The following is a 21,591-nucleotide window of genomic DNA, read 5'->3' on the forward strand; positions in this document are numbered from 1 at the left end:
TTTTTGTCTTTGGGTAGTATTCCATTGCATAAATGTAACACAATTTATTTGTCCATTTTCCTATTGCTGGGCATTTGGATTATTTTGGTTTTCACTATTTTGAATAAAGCTGCTATGAACGTTCTTGCATGTATCTTGGGTGGTCCCAACTTACAATGATTTGACTTAAAATTTTTTTGACTTTACGATGGGCTTATCAGAGGCTTACATGTTTCTGACTTACCACTTGTTTATCGGGACATAACCCCTTCCTAAGACGAGGAACCGAGGAACATCTGTATGTATCCAGAATCCTGTGCAGCAACTCGTAACTCATGAGGAATGGGAGCCGACAGATTCATTCCCAGGACAGACGGTTCTCAGATACATCTCAGAAAGCTTCTTAGAAGATCGTACAGGATCAAGCAACCAGCCAGCCAGAGCAGGGGCCAACTGGATAACACATCTCTGCACGGGCTCTCCCTCTGTCCCTGTTCTAACCTTGCTCTCCTTTTCCTAACCTTGCTCTGAGATTATGTTCCAAAATAAATTATTCAGAGAAATGGAGCTAAAGCTGACCCATTAGCCAATGGCTGCGTCCTGCGCTGACCGGGCTTCTGTGCTATAAACATTTACTGAGAAACCAGCGTTCCTTTGGGGAAAATGGTCATTCCATTCAGCTGCAGCATAGGAAGGGGGTGGGGCAGGGGATTAGCAGGAGATAAGACCAGAAATGTGCACTGGGGCCCTGTTGGGGACTGCGCCAAGCGTAGGCGTTCAGCCTTTCTTCTGTAGATGATGGGAAGCCAGTTCCAGTGGTGGGTTTGAGCAGGAAACCAGCAGTACCAGAGCTCTGCTTGGGCGGAGGCCAGCAAGGGAAGAGTTAGGGCGAGAGGACCAGGTAGGAGGCTGTGACCTAGGGCTTCAGCAGTGGGACTAGAAGGGGATGGATATGAACGATATTACAAAGTAAAACTAGAGAGACTTGGCAACTTGCAGAGAGAAGCAGAAGATGACCCTGAGGCCTGGAGTCCAGGAAGCCAAGGACAGGGAAACCATCCACAGAAACAGGAAAGAGTAGAAAGGGTAGCTGTGGAAGGGAAAGTGATTGGTTCATCAGACCCCACAGCCCCTGGAAGCCCCCTCCTCAATCTCGGAAATCCCATGCACCCCAGGAGACTGCCAGAGGCTCATCTGGGCTCACTGGAGAAAGGTCGGCCGCCTCTCCTTTCATTTCTGGGGAGAGGAAGCCTGAACATAAGGCCTGGACTACGGGCTCAGACCAGAATATTTCCGGACTTAAGGGCGGTAGTGTGGAGCCCGGGAAGGAATATTGAGGAGACAGCACAAATTACTTAGCTAAAGGGATGCTGGGTTTTTATTTTCTACTTTCAAGAAATGTTTGCTATAGTAATTGCAACCATCACAAAACAATGAATAAAAACGTGAGCCAAACGTTTCATAACTTGTATCACTGATTCTACACACATTTAAATGTGTTCATGACAGCTGTAGATTTCAGTTTTGCTCTGGCTAAACCAATGCAGAAGTACACAGGATGCGAGCTGAGAGACAAGCACACCTGGCCCAGCAATTCTGGCCTCAGCCAGCCACGCTGGGGACGGATGACCTCTGCTCCATGGATCCTGCTGGCTCGGTGTGCAGAAGGGGCCTCAGGAGCGGCATCAGGCTTTCTTCTTGATCCCCTCTATGGCCATGGAGAACGGCATTCCTGGGAGGCCGGTTTGGAGAAGCCGCTGAACCTAAGTGAGCAGGAAGCGAAGTTCTCTTCCCACCTGTGCTGTGTTTCCAAATCACAGCTGCCTCGTGGGGAACAGTCACCAGGAGCCAGGCCCTCTCCACGTCTGATCTCAATCAATCCTCCCTCGTGGGGCCGCTCACCAGGAGCCAGGCCCTCTCCACGCCTGACCTCAATCAATCCTCCCTCGTGGGGCCACTCACCAGGAGCCAGGCCCTCTCCACGCCTGACCTCAATCAATCCTCCCTTGTGGGGCCACTCACCAGGAGCCAGGCCCTCTCCACGCCTGACCTCAATCAATCCTCCCTTGTGGGGCCACTCACCAGGAGCCAGGCCCTCTCCACGCCTGACCTCAATCAATCCTCCCTCGTGGGGCCACTAACCAGGAGCCAGGCCCTCTCTATGCCTGAGCTCAATCAATCCTCCCTATGCCCCTATCAGGCAAGCTCTAGGAGACACATGAGGAAACTGAGGCTCAGAAAGGCTGAGAAAGTGGCTTGAGGTCACCCAGGCAGTAAGCGGTAGAGCTAGGAGTTGAACTCAAGTCCATCTGACTATCAAGCCCACCCTCTTTCCATTGCACTATCTGCTTTTCTTTCTGCCCAAAGTCATAATATGCCAGGATGTGGGCCAAGGCCTCTCCTCCAGTGCTGGGCAGAGGGCTCTGGACAGATCTTGAGGCCAAGATGTTATCCCGTGTAATGTAATGCCTACATGACCTTGGTGAATATCTACCCTTTAGGAAACAGGATGCCTGAGGTCAGAACCTCTCCTTAGCTGGTGATCAAACCAGCTAAGACTGGTGGAATCCAAGATGGCAGCTCACCTGACCTCTAACTTCATTATAATCTAATTTCCATGCTAAATCACACTTCCACTGGCACCATAACAGTAATCAAGCACTGTGACAATGCTGGGGGGGGGAAAAACATAAAAAAACAGATAGGAAGGTGGCACTCGGTTTTGAAAACTTCTCCACCCAGACCCAGAAAACACAATTCCTCCCTTTGCTTTTTTTATTTTAATTTTTGTAGAGATGAGGGTCTCATTACGTTGACCAGGCTGGTCTCGAACTCCTGGTCTCAAGCAATCCTCTCATCTTGGCCTCCCAAAGTGCTGGGTTTATAGGAGTAAGCCATTGGCACGTGGCCACTCCTCCTCTTGCTTTTAATGCTCAGCCCCCTTTCTATATCTGCGACTTCCCAGAGTCTCACAAGCAGAAATGGTGATTTGCGAGCCAAGCGCTCACTTCTCAGTTCCACAGCCACCAAATAAAGCCTGTACTGCTTGACCCTCACTTTCCGTTTCACATATTGGCTTCATGGCACCAAACAGGGAAAGACCCCATTTCAGGGGGAGTGGCTTTGTTAGTAACAAGGACACAGAAGGAAAGAAGAGGATGGAGGATGACCTATGGCAGAGGTCAGCAAACTACAGTCTATGGGGCAAATCTGGCCACTGCCTGTGTCTGTACGACTCATAGGCTAAGAATGTTTTCTGTGTTGTTAGATGGCAGGAGAAAAACAAAAAAGAATAATGTTTTGTGACACATGAAAAGTAGATGAGGTTCAAATTTCAGTGTCCACAGACAGCAATCCTGGCTCCTATCCCTAAAACCATCATTGCAGTGGAGCTCTGCCATAGCGAAGGCCCCTTTCTCCCTCTGGTTCCCTGACTTTGGGGTCTGGAGGCCACAAAGGCAAGGAGTAGGCTGCCATCCACCCCTTCTTGGAGAGCTTCCAGGGAGCTTACCATGCTCTGCACCCAGTCTAGACGGCTCCTAGCAGGGCTGGGTGGGTTCTCCATCCTCAGCACCATCTGCAGCCCCATCTTGGTCATCTGAGAAGCTGAAAGAAACACAAGGTGAAGGCTCCTGTCATCATTTCTGCCTCCCACACCCACTGCTGCTGCCCAGCATCCCCGGCATCTCTCTGCAGACTCCTGTCTCCCCTCAAAAGTCTACCTGCTGCCAGTCAAGAGGCATCCATACTGCAAGAAGAGAGAACGTTAAGTGGACCCCAGCCACCTCTTTCTCCTCTTCTCTACCACAGACAGCTTAACCTCTCTCTGTGGAACCTGGAAAAGTAGCTCAGAGAGGAGTAGCAGGTGGCAAGGAACATCAGGAAACAAAGCTAGAAGGAACGCGTAGGCACCTTTGACCTGATCTCAGGATTGTCAGGGGCCTTCGGAACCATCCAGGGCACGTCCCAGCTTTGGCCTGACATGCAGGCAAAGGGCTCGCCTCTGCCAACCACAGCATGCAGCTTTGCTGTAGGTGGAAACAAGCCTACATGTGAGTTACCAGGGTTGCAGAGGAGACTGTAGTCTGGGCAGCAGTCTGGTACCACATGGCAGAATTCATCACAGTAGCAACCTCCCCTCTTGCAGTGGTGATCTGTTCCAAGACAGCAAAGGCGCTGGGGTTGGGAGCAGCTGCCTGGAGAACAAGGAACATTTTTTAAAAATAGACTAAAATTAGACAGGTGTGGTGGTACATGCCTATAGTCCCAGCTACCCAGGGGGCTGAGGTAGGAGGAGCACTTGAGCCCAGAAGCTGGAAGCTGAAATGAGCCATGATCACACCACTGCACTTCAGCCTAGGTGACAGAGCAAGACCCTGTCTCAAAAAAAAGAAAAAGAAACAAAGAAAGAAAAGAAAAGATAGATTTAACAAATGGTGCTTGGACAACTGGATAAGCACATGCAAGAGAATGCATTTGGACCCCTACCTCACACCGTATACAAATATTAACTCAAAATGTACCAAAGACCTAAATGTAAGAGCTGAAACTGGCCAGTCATGGTGGCTCACACCTGTAATCTTAACACTTTGAGAGACAAAGACAGGCAGATCACTTGAGGCCAGGAGTTCAAGACCAGCCTGGCCAACATGGTAAAACTCCATCTCTACTAATAATACAAAAATTAGCTGAGCGTGGTGGTGAGCACAACAGTCCCAGCTACTTGGGAGGCTAAGGCAGGAGAATTGCTTGAACCCAGGAGGTGAAGGTTGCTGTGAGCCAAGATTGCACAACTGCACTCCAGCCTGGACAACAGAGCAAGACTCTATTTCAAAAAAATAAAAATAAACAGGGGTAGCTGGCAAGATAGCCAAACAGGAACAGCTACAGCCTGTAGCTCCCAGCGAGATCAACACAGAAGGCAGGTGATTTCTGCATTTCCAGCTGAGGTAGCCAGACCATCTCAATGGGACTGGTTAGAGAGTGGGAGCTGCCCATGGAGGGTGAGCCAAAGCAGGGTGGGGTGTCACCTCATCCCAAAAGTGTAAGGGGTAGGGAACTCCCTCCCCTAGCCAAGGGAAGTCATGAGGGACTGTGCCACAAGGAACAGTGCACTCCAGCCCAGATACTATGCTTCTACCATGGTCTTTGCAACTCACAAACCAGGAGATTCCCTCAGGTGCATACGCCACCAGTGTCCTGGGTTTCAAGCACAAAACTGGGTGGCCGTTGGGCAGACACTGATCTAGCTGCAGGAGTTTCCTTTCATACCCCAGTGGTGCCTGGAATGCCAGCAAGACAGAACTGTTGACTCCCCTGGAAAGGAGGCTGAAGCCAGGGAGCCAAGTGGTCTAGCTCAGCAGATCCCCTCGCTGCCAGCACAGAAGTCTGAAGTCAACCTGGGACACTTGAGCGTGGTGTGGGGAGGGGCATCTGCCATTACTGAAGCTTGAGTAGGCGCTTTTCCCCTCACAGTGTAAACAAGGCCATCGGAAGTTTGAACTGGGTGCAGTCCACCACAGCACCTCAAAGCCATTGTAGCCAGACTGCCTCTCTAGATTCCTTTTTTCTGGGCAGGGCTTCTCTGAAATAAAGTCAGCAGCCCCAGTCATGGGCTTACAGGTAAAATTCCCATCTCCCTGGGACAGAGCACCTGGGGGAAGGGGCAGCTGTGGGCACAGCTTCAGCAGACTTAAACGTTCCATGGATCTGAAGACAGTAGTGGATCTCCCAGCACAGCACTCAAGCTCTGCTAAGGGATAGACTGCCTCCTCAGGTAGGTCCCTGAGTCCCATGCCTCCTGACTGGGAGACACCTCCCAGCAGGGGTCGACAGACACCTCATACAAGAGAGCTCCAGCTGTCATCTGGTGGGTGGGTCCCCCAGAGGGGGACAAACCTTCCAGAAGAAGGGACAGGCAGCAATCTTTGCTGTTCTGCAGCCTCTGCTGGTGATACCCAGGCAAACAGGGTCTGGAGTGGACCTTCAGCAAACTCCAGCAGGCCTGCAGCAGAGACCTGACTGTTAGAAGCAAAACCGACAAACAAAAAGGAACAACATCAACATCAACAAAAAGGACGTCCACACAGAAACTCCATCCAGAGGTCACCAACATCGAAGACAAAGGTAGATAAATCCATGAAGATGTGAAAAAAACAGTGCAAAATGACTGAAAATTCCAAAAACCAGAACACCTCTCTGCAAAGGATCAAACTCCTCACCAGCAAGGGAACAAAACTGGACAGAGAATGAGTTTTATGAGTTGACAGAAGTAGGCCTCAGAAGGTGAGTAACAAACTCCTCTGAGCTAAAGGAGCATGGGTTCTAAGCCAGTGCTAAAAACCTTGAAAAAAGGTTAGAGGAATTGCTAACTAGAATAACCAGTTTACAGAAGAACATAAATGACCTGATGGAGCTGAAAAACACAGGAAGAGAACTTCATGAAGCAGACACAAGTATCAATAGGCGAATAGATCAAGTGGGAGAAAGGATTTCAGAGATTGGGGATCAACTTAATGAAATAAAGCATGAAGACAAGATTAGAGAAAAAACAGGGAAAGGAATGAACAAAGCCTTGAAGAAATATGGGGCTATGTGAAAAGACCAAACCTACGTTTGATTGGAGCACCTGAGAGTGACAGGAGAGTGGAACCCAGCTGGAAAACATCCTTCAGGACATTATCTAGGAGAACTTCTCCAACCTAGCAAGACAGGCCAACATTCAAATTCAGGAAATATAGAGAACACCACAAAGATACTCCTTGAGAAGAGCAGCCCCAAGATATATAATTGTCAGATTCACCAGGGTTGAAATGAAGGAAAAACCGCTAAGGGCAGCCAGAGAGAAAAGTCGGGTTGCCCAGAAAGGGAAGCCCATCAGACTGACAGTGGATCTCTTGGCAGAAATCCTACAAGCCAGAAGAGAGTGGAGGCCAATGTTCAACATTCTTAACGAAAATAATTTTCAACCCAGAATTTCATATCCTGCCAAACTAAGCTTCATAAGCAACAGAGAAATAAAATTATTTATGGACAAGCAAATGCCGAGAGATTTTGTCACCACCAGGCCTGCCTTACAAGAGCTCCTGGAGGAAGCACTAAACACGGAAAGGAAAAAGTGTTACCAGCCGATGCAAAAACATATCAAATTGTAAACACCAATGACACTATGAAGAAACTGCATCAACTAACAAGCAAAATAACCAAGTATCATCATAATGACAGGATCAAATTCACACATAACAATATTAACCTTAAATGTAAATGGGCTAAATGCCCCAATTAAAAGACACAGACTGGCAAATTGGATAAAGAGTCAAGACCCATCAGTGTGCTGTATTCAGGAGACCCATCTCATGTGCAAAGACACACATAAGCTCAAAATAAAGGGACGAAGGAAAATTTACCAAGCAAAAGGAAAGGAAAAAAAAGCAGGGGCTGCAATTCTAGTCTCCAATAAAACAGACTTTAAACCAACAAAGATCAAAAAAGATGAAGAAGACCATTACATAACGGTAAAGGGGTCAATGCAACAAGAAGAGCTAACCATCCTGAATATATATGTACCCAATATAGGAGCACCCAGATTCATAAAGCAAGTTCTTAGAGACCTACGAAGAGACTCAGACTCCCACACAATAATAGTGGGACACTTTAACACCCCACTGTCAATATTAGACAGATTAATGAGACACAAAATTAACAAGGATATCCAGGACTTGAACTCAGCTCTGGACCAAGTGGACCTGATAGACATTTACAAAACTCTCCACCCCAAATCAACAAAACATACATTTTTCTCAGCACCACATCACACTTATTCTACAATTGACCACATAATTGGAAGTAAAACACTCCTCAGCAAATGCAAAAGAATGAAAATCATAACAAACAGTCTCTCAGACCACAGTGCAATCAAATTAGAACTCAGGATTAAGAAACTCACTCAAAACCGCACAATGACATGGAAACTGAACAACCTGCTCCTGAGTGACTACTGGGTAAATAACAAAACTAAGGCAGAAATAAATAAGTTCTTTGAAACCAATGAGAACAACGACACAATGTACCCAAATCTCTGGGACACAGCTGAAGCAGTGTTTAGAGGGAAATTTGTAGCACTAAATGCCCACTGGAGAAAGCAGGAAGGATCTCAACGGAACACTCTAACATTGCAATTAAAAGAACAGGAGAAGCAAGAGCAAACCAACTCAAAAGCTAACAGAAGACCAGAAATAACAAAGATCAGAGCAGAACTGAAGGAGATAGAGATACGAAAAGCCCTTCAAAAAAAAAAAATCAATAAATTCAGGAGCTGGATTTTTTTGAAAAGATTAATAAAATAGGTAGACCACTAGCCAGACTAATAGAGAAGAAAAGAGAAAAGAATCAAATAGACACAATAAAAAAATGATAAAGGGGATATCACCACAGATCCCACAGAAATACAAGCATCAGAGAATACTGTAAACACTTCTACACAAATAAACTAGAAAATCTAGAGAAAAATTGATAAATTCCTCAACACATACACCTTCCCAAGACTAAACCAGGAAGAAGTCAAATCCCTGAATAGATCAATAAGAAGTTCTGAAATTGAGGCAGTAATTAATAGCCTACCAACCAAATTTACCAAGCAAATGGATTCACAGCCGAATTCTACCAGAGGTACAAAGAGGAGCTGGTATCATTCCTTCTGAAATATTCCAAACAATAGAAAAAGAGGGAATCCTCCCTAACTCATTTTATGAGGCCAGCATCATCCTGATACTAAAACCTGGCAGAGACTCACACAAAAAAAAGAAAATTTCAGGCCAATATCCCTGATGAACATCAATGCGAAAATCCTCAGTAAAATACTGGCAAACCAAATCCAGCCGCACATCAAAAAGCTTAGCCACCACAATCGAGTTGGCCTCACCCCTGGGATGCAAGTCTGGTTCAACATTAAGTCTGTGAGAAACCGGTTGTCCATAAACCTTCAGACTTCAGAGGACTGTTTAAACAATGCCAAGCAACGGCTGGCTGAAGGTCTCTATTCCCATATGGTTTTCAGGTTTGAGTTCTTTTCCAAGAATAAATAAAACTTACTGTTCTCAACCGAAAGAGCATTTGTATGCAGCATTTTCTTATTAAGCAGTACAACATTTCTTTTTAAAATTGACATACATTTCACCTGTCACATTGCATGTTTCTGGTCATTTGTACGTTTGCAATATTTCTTATTTACAGTTATTTTTTCACCCAGTCCCTCTTGTGTCAGTCATACCAGGGAACATGCTGGCAGATGCACCTAGAGGCATTCCTTAACTGTCTTCATCATACAGAGAAAGCTATGGCTAATCCTTTCCAGCTTACGATGCATGCACGTGAACACACATTCTGCTACTATTGTCTTATTTGTCTCTCATCTGTTTCACTTTTCCCCACCTGCTCATATTGATCAGCTATTCCTCATATTCATTTGGGGGTTGTATTTCTATTTGGTAATTAGGCTTAGATCAAATTATATGTCTGTCTTCATTGTCATTCCTTTAACCTCAATTTGGACAAATCAATAAATGTAATCCATTACATAAACAGAACCAATGACAAAAGCCACATGATTAGCTCAATAGATGCAGAAAAGGCCTTCAATAAAATTAAACACTCCTTCATGCTAAAAACTCTCAACAAATTAAGTATTGATAGAACGTATCTCAAAATAGTAAGAGCGACTTATGACAAACCCACAGCCAATATCATACTGAATGGGCAAGAGCTGGAAACATTCCTTTTGAAAACTAGCACAAGACAAGGATGCCCTCTCTTACCACTTCTTTCTTTTTTTTTTTTTTTTGAGCCGGAGTTTCGCTCTTGTTACCCAGGCTGGAGTGCAATGGCGCAATCTTGGCTCACTGCAACCTCCGCCTCCTGGGTTCAGGCAATTCTCCTGCCTCAGCCTCCCGAGTAGCTGGGATTACAGGCACACACCACCGTGCCCAGCTAATTTTTTTTGTATTTTTAGTAGAGACGGGGTTTCACCATGTTGACCAGGATGGTCTCAATCTCTTGACCTTGTAATCCACCCGCCTCGGCCTCCCAAAGTGCTGGGATTACAGGCTTGAGCCACCATGCCTGGCCATCTCACCACTTCTATTCAACATAGTATTGGAAGTTCTGGCCAGGGCAATCAGGCAAGAGAAAGAAATAAAGCGTATTCAAATAGGAAAAGGGGACATCAAACTGTCTCTGTTTGCAGATGACATGACTGTATATTTAGAAAACCCCATCATCTCAACCCCAAATCTTCTTACGTCAGCAATAATAGACAAACAGAGAGCCAAATCATGAGTGAGCAATTGCTACAAAGAGAATAAAATACCTAGGAATACAACTTACAAGGGACGTGAAGGACCTCTTCAAGGAGAACTACAAACCACTGCTCAAGGAAATAATAGAGGACACTAGTGGATGGGAAAACCTTCCATGCTCATGGATAAGAAAAATCAATATTGTGGAAAAGGCCATGCTACCCAAAATATTTATAGATTCAATGCTACCATCATCAAGCTATCATTGACTGTCTTCACAGAATTAGAAAAAACTACTTTATATTTTATGTGGAACCAAAAAAGACCCTGTGTAGCCAAGACAATCCTAAGCAAAAAGAATAAAGCAGGAGGCATCACGCTACCTGACTTCAAACTATACTACAAGGCTACAGTAATCAAAACAACATGGTACTGGTACCAAAATAGATATATAGACCAATGGAACAGAACAGAGGCCTCAAAAATAACACTACACATTTACAACCATCTGATCTTTGACAAACCTGACAAAAACAAGTAATGGGGAAAGGATTCCCTATTTAATAAATGGTGTTGGGAAAACTGGCTAGCCATGTGCAGAAAACTAAAACTGAACCCCTTCCTTACACCTTTGACAAAGACTTCCTGACTAAAACACCAAAAGCAATGGCAACAAAAGCCAAAATTGACAAATGGGATCTAATTAAAGTCAAGAGCTTCTGTACAGCGAAAGAAACTATCATCAGAGTGAACAGGCAACCTACAGAATGGGAGAAAATTTTTGCAATCTACCCATCTGACAAAGGGCTAATACCCAGAATCTACAAAGAACTTAAATCTACAAGAAAAAAACAAACGACTAGGCACAGTTGCTCATGCCTGTAATCCCAGCATTTTGGGAGGACAAGGTGGGTGGATTACAATACAGGAGTTTGAGACCAGCCTGGCCAATATGGGGAAACCCCATCTCTACTAAGAATACAAAGATTAGCCGGGAGTGGTGGTGGGCACCTGTAGCCTCAGCTACTTGGGAGGCTGAGGTCAAAGAATCGCTTGAACCCAGGAGGCAGAGGTTGCAGTGAGCTGAGGTTGCACCATTGCACTCAGCCTGGGTGACAAAGCAAGACTCTGTCTCAAAAAAAAAAAAAATCAAAAAGTGGACAATGGATATAACACACTTCTCAAAAGAAGGCACTGATGTGGCCAATAACCATATGGAAAAAAGCTCATCACCACTACTCACTAGAGAGATGCAAATCAAAACCACAATGAGACACCATCTCATGCCAGTTAGAATGGCGGTCATTAAAAAGTCAGGAAACGCAGATGCTGGAGAGGACGTGGAGAAACGGGAACACTTTTACACCGTTGGTGGGAGTGTAAATTAGTTCAACCATTGTGGAAGACAGTGTGGCAATTCCTCAAGGATCTAGAACTAGAAATACCATTGACCCATCAATCCTTTACTGGGTATATACCCATAGGATTATAAATCATTCTATTATAGAGACACATGCACATGTATGTTCACTGCAGCACTCCTCACAATAGCCAAGACTTGGAACCATCCCAAATGCCCATCAATGATACAGTAGATGAAGAAAATGTGGCATATATACACCATGGAATACTATGCAGCCATAAAAAAGGATGAGTTCATGTCCTTTGCAAGGACATGGATGAATCTGGAAACCATCATTCTCAGCAAAGTAACACAGGAACAGAAAACCAAACACTGCATGTTCTCACTCATAAGTGGGTGTTGAACAATGAGAACACATAGACACAGGGAGGGGAGCATCACACACTGGGGCCTGTTGGGGAGTGGGGGGCTAGGGGAGAGACAGCATTAGGAGAAATACCTAATGTAGATGACAGGTTGATGGGTGCAGAAACCACCATGGCAGGTGTATACCTATGTAACAAACCTGCACATTCTGCACATGTACCCAGAACTTAAAGTATAATAAAGGAGTAATAGCTAAAAATAAAATAAGTCAACCAAATTTAAAACTAGACAAAGGATTTAAATAGACATTTCTCCAGAGAAGATATTCAAGTGGCCAGTAAGCATGAAAGATGCTCACCAGCCTTAATCACAAGGAAATGCAAATCCAAACCACAGTAGATACCACCTCACATCCGTTAGGACGGCTAAGGTAAAAAATCAAACACAAGTGTTGATGAGGATGTGAGAAGTTGGAGACCTCATACACTACTGGTGGAACTGCAGAATGGTACAGCCACTTTGGAAAACCATGTGGGGAGGTGAGGTGGCAGCAGAAAAGAACAAAAACAAGAGAGAAAAAAAGAAAAACAATTTGACAGTTTCTCAGAATGTTAAACACAGTTGCCACAGGATGCAGCAGCCCTACTTCTGAGTGTGTATTTAGGAAAATGTAAAACACGTGTTCACAGGAAAACCTATAAATGAATGTTCGTAGCACTGTTATTCGTAATAGCCAAATAGCAGGAACAATTCAGATGCACCTCAACGGATGAACTGACAAAATCTGGTATATCCATGCAATGGAATATTATTCGGCCACAAAAAGGAATGGAGTACAGATCCACGCTACAGCAACAGTGAAACTTGAAAACATGCTGAGTGACAGAAGCCACTCACAAAAGGCCATGCATTGTATTATTTCATTTATATGAAAAGTTTAGAATAGACAAATCCATCAGGATAGAAAGTATATTCGTGGTCGCTAGGGGCTGGTGAGACGTAGGGAATAGGAGTGACTGCTCATTGGCACACAGTTTATTTGGGGGGTGACAAACGTTCTGAAATTAGACACAGGTGGTTGGGTGTGGTGCTCACACCTGTTATCCCAGCATTTTGGGAGGCCGTGGCAGCTGGCATTTGAGGTCAGGAGTTCTAGACCAGCCTAGCCAACATGGCAAAACCCCATCTCCACCAAAAAGTACCAAAAAATAAATAAATAAAATAAAATAAGACAGCAGTGATGGATGTGCAGCTAAAACCCACTGAATTGTACAGAGTTAATTGTGCAAAAGGTACCTCAACTGATGAACTGACAAAATCTGGTATATCCATGCAATGGAATATTATTCGACCACAAAAAGGAATGCAGTACAGATCCACGCTACAGCAACAGTGAAACTTGAAAACATGCTGAGTGACAGAAGCCACTCACTTAGATAAAAAAGCTCTATTATCTCTCAATAGAGCTGCTGTTAAGAGGAAGGTCTCCAGGAGCCCAGCTTACAAAATGGTTCTGCCAGCTCCACCCCCGGCCATTTCCCCAAAGTGCTTAGCTCAGCTGTGATCTGGTCTTGGTCATTCCCTCCAAGGTAAGGGGGTGCATCTTCGTTAAGAGTCGAGGCTGCTGCACGGCGGCTCACGCCTGTAATCCCAGCATTTTGGGAGGCCGAGGTGGGTGGATCACGAGGTCAGGAGTTCAAGACCAGCCTGGCCAACATGGTGAAACCTTGTCTCTACTAAAAATACAAAAATTACCCAGGCATGGTGGCGGGCGCCTGTAATCCCAGCTACTTGGGAGGCTGAGGCAAGAGAATCGCTTGAACCCGGCGGTGGAGGTTTCAGTGAGCTGAGATGGTGCCACTGCACTCTAGCCTGGGCAACAGAGTAAGACTTCATCTCAAAAAAGAAAGAGTCAAGGCATGGGGCAAAGAAGGTATTGGCAGGAGGGACTACGGCCCATTACTTGGCAAGTCTATGGCTTCGGTGAGAAGCGGACCCAGGTGTTCTCACCGCAGGACTCTCAATGCTGTTCAACTGCTTTACCTTGACCTTCCACATTGCTTCCTATTAGGTTAACACCTGACTGTTTAGGGCTTTGTTTAGAGATAAACTCGAAGGCCTTTCAAAGTTGACAAGATCAACAGGGAGCAGGCCTCTAATCCCCATGGGCCTGGGTGTGGTGAGCCAGTCTGTTGTGGAAACAGGGCCAGCAGGTGTCTGGTGGAAGGGAAGCAGTGGTCTGGGAGGTCAAGACTGACGGTGAGGATGGGCGGGCTGGGACCACAGCCTCTGAGTCTAGCCTGGCTCCTGCCTCCTGTTGGGCTCCGGAGCGTCCTGCAAGTGATCAGCTTCCCTTCTCATGTTGTCCCTCTTCCCCAGATCCTGGTCCTGTATCAGGTTGTCACTGAGACCGGGGATCAACCAGAAAGGGCTGAAGCAGAAACAGAGCCCCAGGAACCATCAGACTAAGCTTGCAAACCATCTGTGAGTCTGAGAGCCTCAGACATATTTTAACGGGATGACGCTGAATGAAACAGAATAGGATAGGCCCACATACGCTGCATGTAAAAGTAAATGGAGTTCTTTCTGAAGCTTTTGTTGGTTTTTACACACATGGATGCATTTACTGGGTAAAAGTATAACATGTATTTATTCATGTGAATTGGGCCAGAAACGTGTGAAAGCCACTGATCTAGACAGATGTCCTCATTGCGTAGACGAGGGGAGAGCCCTTTTCCGGTGGTCATGCTTCAGTTGTTGACACAGCTGGGAGTCAAACCAGCAATCCTGACTTCTTCCTGCTTTCCCACCACGTTATGCTCAGGATCCTCACTCAGAAAGCCTCTTGTTGCACGTGCTACCGAGCCCTGCTGTTCTCCAAACACCCTACCTTCTCCTGCCTCTGAGCCTTGCTCAAGCTGTTCCCTCTGCTTGGAAGGCTCTCCCCTCCCGTATCCATTAGAAGAAAATATTCTTGGCCAGGCACAGTGGCTCACGCCTATAATCCCAGCATTTTGGGAGGCCAAGGTGGGCAGATCACCTGAAGTTGGGAGTCCAAGATCAGCCCGACCAACATGGAGAAACTCCATCTCTAGTAAAAGTACAAAATTAGCCACGCGTGGTGGCGCGTGCCTGTAGTCCCAGCTACTCAGGAGGCTGAGGTAGGAGAATCGCTTGAACCCCGGAGGCGGAAGTTGCGGTGAGCCAAGATCGTGCCACTGCACTCCAGACTGGGTAACAAGCGTGAAACTCCATCTCAAACAAAACAAAAAATAGAAGAAAATATTTTTACACTTCAAGGCAACATTTAAACCCAGCTTCCCCCAGGGTGCCGAGGAGCTAGCTCATTTTGATGAAAATGATAAATGAAGTATCAAGTCTTTATCCAGGCTTCACATCCAAGCCAAACAGTTGACAAGAGAAATATCTTCAGCTAATATATGCAGAAGGAACAGCAGAAAAGCACGACCGGGCAACCCCTCATGAAAATGGATCTAAGCACAAATGACGAGTGGACAGAACTTTGACAACGGGTGCAGTAACTGGAGAAGCAAGCTTACCACCAGAAAAAGGGGAACAGCTTCCAGGCACAGCAGGAGGTGCCATCTACGGATTCTTCCTTCCAAAGAAATCTCCAGTCCTGATCTCATCTCAACTACCGGATTTCAGGAAAGACAGGGGCAGACGGACATCCCCAAAGACCCGATCTGCAAACCGGAAGGTAGGCTATGCTGCAGGACACAGTGCCTGATGTGCTCAGCGATTAAAAGACGTGGAAAAGATGGCGCTGATCTGGGTACAGATTGAAAGACATTTAAGAATATACCAGTTAAATGCGTGTGTGTGTCTTGTTTGGGTTTTGGCTTGAATAAGCCAGCCGTAAAAAGGCTTCTTTTCTTTCCTTCTTTCTTTTTCTTTCTTTCTTCTTTTTTTCCTTCCTTCCTGCCTTCCTTCTTATTTTATTTTATTTTTTTGAGACGTGGTCTCCCTGGGTCGAGCAGACTGCAGTGCAGTGGTACAGTCATGGGTTGCTGCATCCTCAGCCTCTGGGGCTCAGGCCACTTTCCCACTTCAGCCTTCTGAATAGCTGGGACTACAGGTGTGCACAACACACTTGGCTAATTTAAAAAAAACAATTTGTAGAGACCGAGTCTTGCTATTGTCCTCAGGCTGGTCTCAAACTCCTCAGCTCAAGTGATCCTCCCACCTTGACCTCCCGAAGTGCTGGGACTACAGGCATCAGCCACCACGCTCAGCCTTTTTTTTCTTTTTCCTTTCTACTTTGCAGCTGAAAAAAAAAGATATTTTTGACAAATGGGGGAAATATTAACACTGATAGGTATTAAACAATAGTAAGTGGTTGTTTTATTTGTTTGTTTTTGTTTTAGAGAAGGAGTCTCGCTCTGTTGCCCAGGCTGGAGTGCAATGGCACGGTCTCGGCTCACTGCAACCTCCATCTCCCAGGTTCAAGTGATTCTCCTGCCTCAGCCTCCTGACTAGTTGGGATTACAGGCACCTGCCACCATGCCCAGCTAATTCTTGTATTTTTAGGAGAGACGGGGATTTTGCCACGTTGGCCAGGCTGGTCTCAGATTCCTGGCTTCAGGTGATCTGTCCACTCCAGCCTCCCAAAGTGTTGGGATTACAGTGCAGCCACATTTGTTTTAGCTCTAATAAGGTTTTGTGGTTTTATATATATATATAAATGTATATATATATTTTTTTGAGACAGAGTTTCACTCTTGTTACCCAGGCTGGAGTGCAATGGCGCGATCTCGGCTCACCACAACCTCCGCCTCCTGGGTTCAGGCAATTCTCCTGCCTCAGCCTCCTGAGTAGCTGGGATTACAGGCATGCACCACCATGCCCAGCTAATTTTTTGTATTTTTAGTAGAGATGGGGTTTCACCATGTTGACCAGGATGGTCTTGTTCTCTTGACCTCGTGATCCACCCGCCTCGGCCTCCCAAAGTGCTGGGATTACAGGCTTGAGCCACCGCGCCCAGCCTGTTATATTTTTTAAATATGGGGGATAAGAGCTTGAGCTGGGCACGGTGGCTCACACCTGTAATCCCAGCACTTTGGGAGGCCAAGGCTGGAGGATCACCTGAGGTCTGCAGTTGGAGACTGGCCTGGGCAACATGGTGAAACCCCATCACTACTAAAAATACAAAAAATTAGCCGGGCATGGTGGCGCATGCCTGTAATTCCAGCTATTTGGGAGGCTGAGGCAGGAGAATCGCTTGAACTCGGGAGGCGAAGGTCGCAGTGAGCCGAGATTGCGCCATTGCACTTCAGCCTGGGCAACAAGAGTGAAACTGCATCTCAAAAAAAAAAAAAGCTTGAGCACAAGGCTGGCGACTTTGAAGCTGGTGCCAGCTGGTACCTTGGGTTCATTATTCTGTTCTCTCTACTTTTGTGTGTGTTTGAAGCTTTCCATAATAGTTTTTAAAACTAAATTCAATCCATTCCGAGAGGCCTTCCTACGTCCTCCCAGCTGAGATTTAACTTTTATTCTTACCTTAAAAGACACTGCTTTTAACTTCTCTCATTGCATTCCTCCCTGTCTGCCTCACTGCTATCAGCTTTCTTTCTGTAAGTAAGGTCTGTCTTCCCTACCTGCTTCTTAAAGGCAGGAAATGTGTCTGTATTTCTCATAACAATAATGCCAAATAATTTTTATTTAATTGAATACAAAAGATCTGGATTGGCTGGGCGCGGTGGCTCGTGCCTGTAATCCCAGCACTTTGGGAGGCCAAAGCAGGCAAATCACAACATCAGGAGATCGAGACCATCCTGGCTAACATGGTGAAACCCTGTCTCTATTAAAGTCCAAAAAAATTAGCCGGGCATGGTGGGCTAATCCCAGCTTAGGCAGGAGACTTGTTTGAACCCGGGAGGCAGAGGTTGCAGTGAGCCGAGATCACGCCACTGCACTCCAGCCTGGGCGACAGAACGAGACTTTGTCTCAAAAAACAAAAAAGTTCTGAACTGAACTTAGGATCATACTTGAACCTCCACAGTATCCATGGGCCGGGAGAGAATTTTTATTAACGGTCCTGACTGGTGCCATCAAAAAATGATAGCACAGTGGGGTGTGGTGGCTCACGCCTGTAATCCCTGCCCTCTGGGAGGCCGAGGTGGGAGGATTACTTGAGTTCAGGAGTTTGACATCAGCCTGGCCAACATGGTGAAACCCCATCTCTACAAAAAAAAAAAAAAAATTAGCCAGGTGTGGTGGTGTGCACCTGTAGTCCCAGCTACTTGGGAGGCTCAGGCAGGAGAATTGCTTGAACCCAGGAGGTGGAGGTTGTAGTGAGCCGAGATTTCGCCACTGCACTCCAGGCTGGGCAAAAAGGTAAGACTGTTTCAAAAAAAAAAATTAAAAGAAAAAAATTAAATCAAGGACATGTGAAGAAAAAGAAAAGAAAAGAAATTATAGCACATTAAGGGAAAAGAAGTTCATTCCCATGATGACCAAGCACCAACTCACTGACTCACTGGCTCATGCATTCATTTGTTTTATTCTATCGAGTGAATAAAATGGCGCCATGGCGGATCATGCAGTCACATTCTGCTGTCCCACCCCATCCCCCAGAAAAACACCCGACAGGTCCTCAGTCTAGTAAGCAGAACGTCCTCATGCTCTATGGGAAATGCTGTGCCACAGGCAGGAGGAGAGAGCCACGGAGTTAGACAGGGACATAAGTCCCTCAGCAGGTGCCTTCCTGGTGAGGTGCTACCTTTGGTGGCTCCTTAGGACCATCCCAGTCTTCAGACCCTGAGGCTCACAGAAATGCCAAGCCGTGTTACCTGAAACAGGCCCAAACGGGGCTGGACGAAGAACCCACGGCTAATTTGGTGTCTCTCCAGAGTCGTACTCTTTATCTTGTTTGAGGCAGAGTCTCACTGTGTCACCCAGGCTGGAGTGCAGTGGCACGATCTCGGTTCACTGCAACCTCTGCCTCCCGGGTTCAAGGGATTCTCCTGCCTCAGCCTCTTGAGTAGGTGAGACTACAGGTGCCACCAAATTACTGGCTAATTTTTGGCATTTTTCTTTTTTAGTAGAGATGGGGTTTCACTGTGTTAGCCAGGATGGTCTTGATCTCCTGACCTCATGATCCGCTCACTTCAGCCTCCCAAAGTGCTGGGATTACAGGAATGAGCCACTGCGCCCAGCCCAGAGTAGTAGTCTTTAAATGTGTTTGAGAATTTGGTTGAGCAGGTGAGGGCTGTTGGGAAAGGTGAGGGAGGGGTACATTGGGCAGCCTCTTCCAGTCCTCCACGGCCCCAGTGAGCCTGCTCCAGCCCCAAACCTGCAAACCCCACTAAGCAAAACTGAAGTCCTCACTTACCCAAAAGTTCTTTTTACAAAGCAATTGAATAACATGTCTGTTGTTACTTAGCACACCCCTCCTGGTTTCCACCCCAACAAGAAGTACAGCCTTCTTTCCCCGCCCCAGACAGAATCTCCCTCTGCCGCCCAGGCTGGAGTGCAGTGGTGAGATATTGGCTCACTGCAACCTCCACCTCCCAGATTCAAGTGATTCCCCTGTCTCAGCCTCCCAAGTAGCTGAGACAAGGCCTACAGGTGTGCACCACCGCATCCGGCTAATTTTTGTATTTTTAATAGAGATGGGGTTTCACCATGTTGGCCAGGGTGGTCTTGAACTCCTGACCTCGTGATCTGCCCAAGTCAGCCTCTCAAAGTGCTGGGATTATAGATGTGAGCCACCACACCCGGCCAAGAAGAATACTCTTGCACCACATAATGATGTTTAGACCAATGAGGAACCATATATATGACGGCGGTCCCGTAAGAGTATAATAGGGCGTATGCAGAAACCCAGTAGATGCCACTTGATACTGGCATTGTGGGTCAAGCAGGGGAAATGACTGATAGTAACGGGACATTTGCTGGGACACTTGGCTTCTCATGTGGAAAACATACTTATAAATAAAAATACATATATTATCTAGGTTTATGTAAACTCTGTTTCATTGCCGTGTGAACTCTCTGGTGTTCATACAACAGTGAAACTGTCTGATGATGCGTTTCTTAGAATGAATCTCCATTATCATTACTATTACCTGACTATGTTCCTTCCAGTGACATCTACTTATCTCCCAAGAGAGCTCTGGTGCTCACGCCTGTAATCCAGACTTTGGGAGGCAGAGGTGGGCAGATCACCTGAAGTGAGGAGTTCAAGACCAGCGTGGCCAACACGGTGAAACCCCATCTCTATTCAAAATGCCAAAAATTAGCCAGGCATGGTGCTGTGCACCTGTAATCCCAGCTACTCGGGAGGCTGAGACAGGAGAATCGCTTGAACGCAGAAGGCGGAGGTTGCAGTGAACCGAGATCACGCCACTGCACTCGCGCCTGGTGGACAGAGCAAGACTCTGTTTCAAAAGAAAGAAAAAAAGAGAAGTTCTAGTAAATGCAATGTTATTCCCCCGTTGTATTTCCAGGGATGTTTTAATAAACCCGGTGGACTGGTGCCTGGCTACTGCCCAGTGAATCTGCCTACTAATCTGGATCTGGGTTCTTCACACCTACCTTACCTCCTGTCCCGCCCACCCCAGCTGCCCACGGTGCCCATGTTGCCCTCCATCTGAGGGAGCTTCCTCTGGATGCTCCATGCCTCCCCAACCAAAACAGGCCCTTCCAAGCTAATGACCCAAAGACATCTTACAGATATGAAGCTGGATACACAGAGAAGCCACATCAAGCATATAGTCAGTACTTAATAAGGGTCTGAATTAATGAATGCTAGACCACAGGAGGTGGGTCGTGTCACAGACAAAAGAGATTAATTGATTGAATGACTGAGAGACCAGAGGTGGAGGTCTCCTTGACCTCTAGCACAGATCAGCCTAGCTCCTCACCTGTCTTCACCCCAGGGCTCAGCCACAGCAGGAGGAGAAGCAGCAGCCACATGGCAGCAGGCACGAGCGGAGAGAGCAGTGTTTTGGGTCCAAGGCCCAGTCTTTAAATATCTGCCCATCCCAGCCAACCCATCTGGTTCCTCCCCAGCTGGGAGGAACCAGCTAACACCTGGGCAGTCGCTGACAGCAGGAGTGACGCAGGTATCCCAGCTGCTTGGAATAGCTCACTTAAGCAGGGATAATTTTCACGTCCTGGAAACTCCAGTCTCCCGGGGAAGAATCTGAAAAATCAGAGTGACAGAGCCACGTAGCTCAAGGAACTTTGGAGATTATCTTTTTTTTTTTTTTGAGACAGAGTCTTGCTCTGTCACCCAGGCTGGAATGCAGTGGTATGATCTCAGCTCACTGCAACCTCTGCCTTCTGGGTTCAAGGGATTGTCCTGCCTCAGCCTCCCCAGTAGCTGGGATTACAGCCCAAGGAAGGACTAGTATCTAGAAAACATTTTTTTAAAGTCTAAAAATTAAACAGTAACAAAACAAAACAATCCAATTAGAACATGAGCAAAAGATACAAAGCAACATTTCACGGAAAAAGCTATATAGATGGCAAATAAACACATGAAAAAATGTTTGATATCATGAGGGAAATGCCCATTTAAACCATAAGGTATCACTACACGTTAGAATCACCAAACTATGGCTG

General features: G+C 46.3%; 1 protein-coding gene across 1 annotated transcript; it reads right to left on the reverse strand.

Annotated features, from left to right (window-relative positions):
• Positions 1-1,334: 1,334 nt before the first annotated feature.
• Positions 1,335-20,968, reverse strand: LOC103788931 (uncharacterized). The gene is made up of 4 exons (XM_008984120.5): positions 20,889-20,968; positions 4,041-4,175; positions 3,491-3,585; positions 1,335-1,742 (listed from the first exon to the last, which is right to left on the reverse strand). Exons 1-4 carry the CDS (start codon positions 20,938-20,940, stop codon positions 1,665-1,667), a joined length of 360 nt encoding a protein of 119 aa, XP_008982368.1. The 5' UTR covers positions 20,941-20,968; the 3' UTR covers positions 1,335-1,664.
• Positions 20,969-21,591: the final 623 nt, after the last annotated feature.

The sequence above is a fragment of the Callithrix jacchus genome, chromosome 17 (assembly GCF_049354715.1).
Source record: "Callithrix jacchus isolate 240 chromosome 17, calJac240_pri, whole genome shotgun sequence".
Taxonomy (NCBI): domain Eukaryota; kingdom Metazoa; phylum Chordata; class Mammalia; order Primates; family Cebidae; genus Callithrix; species Callithrix jacchus.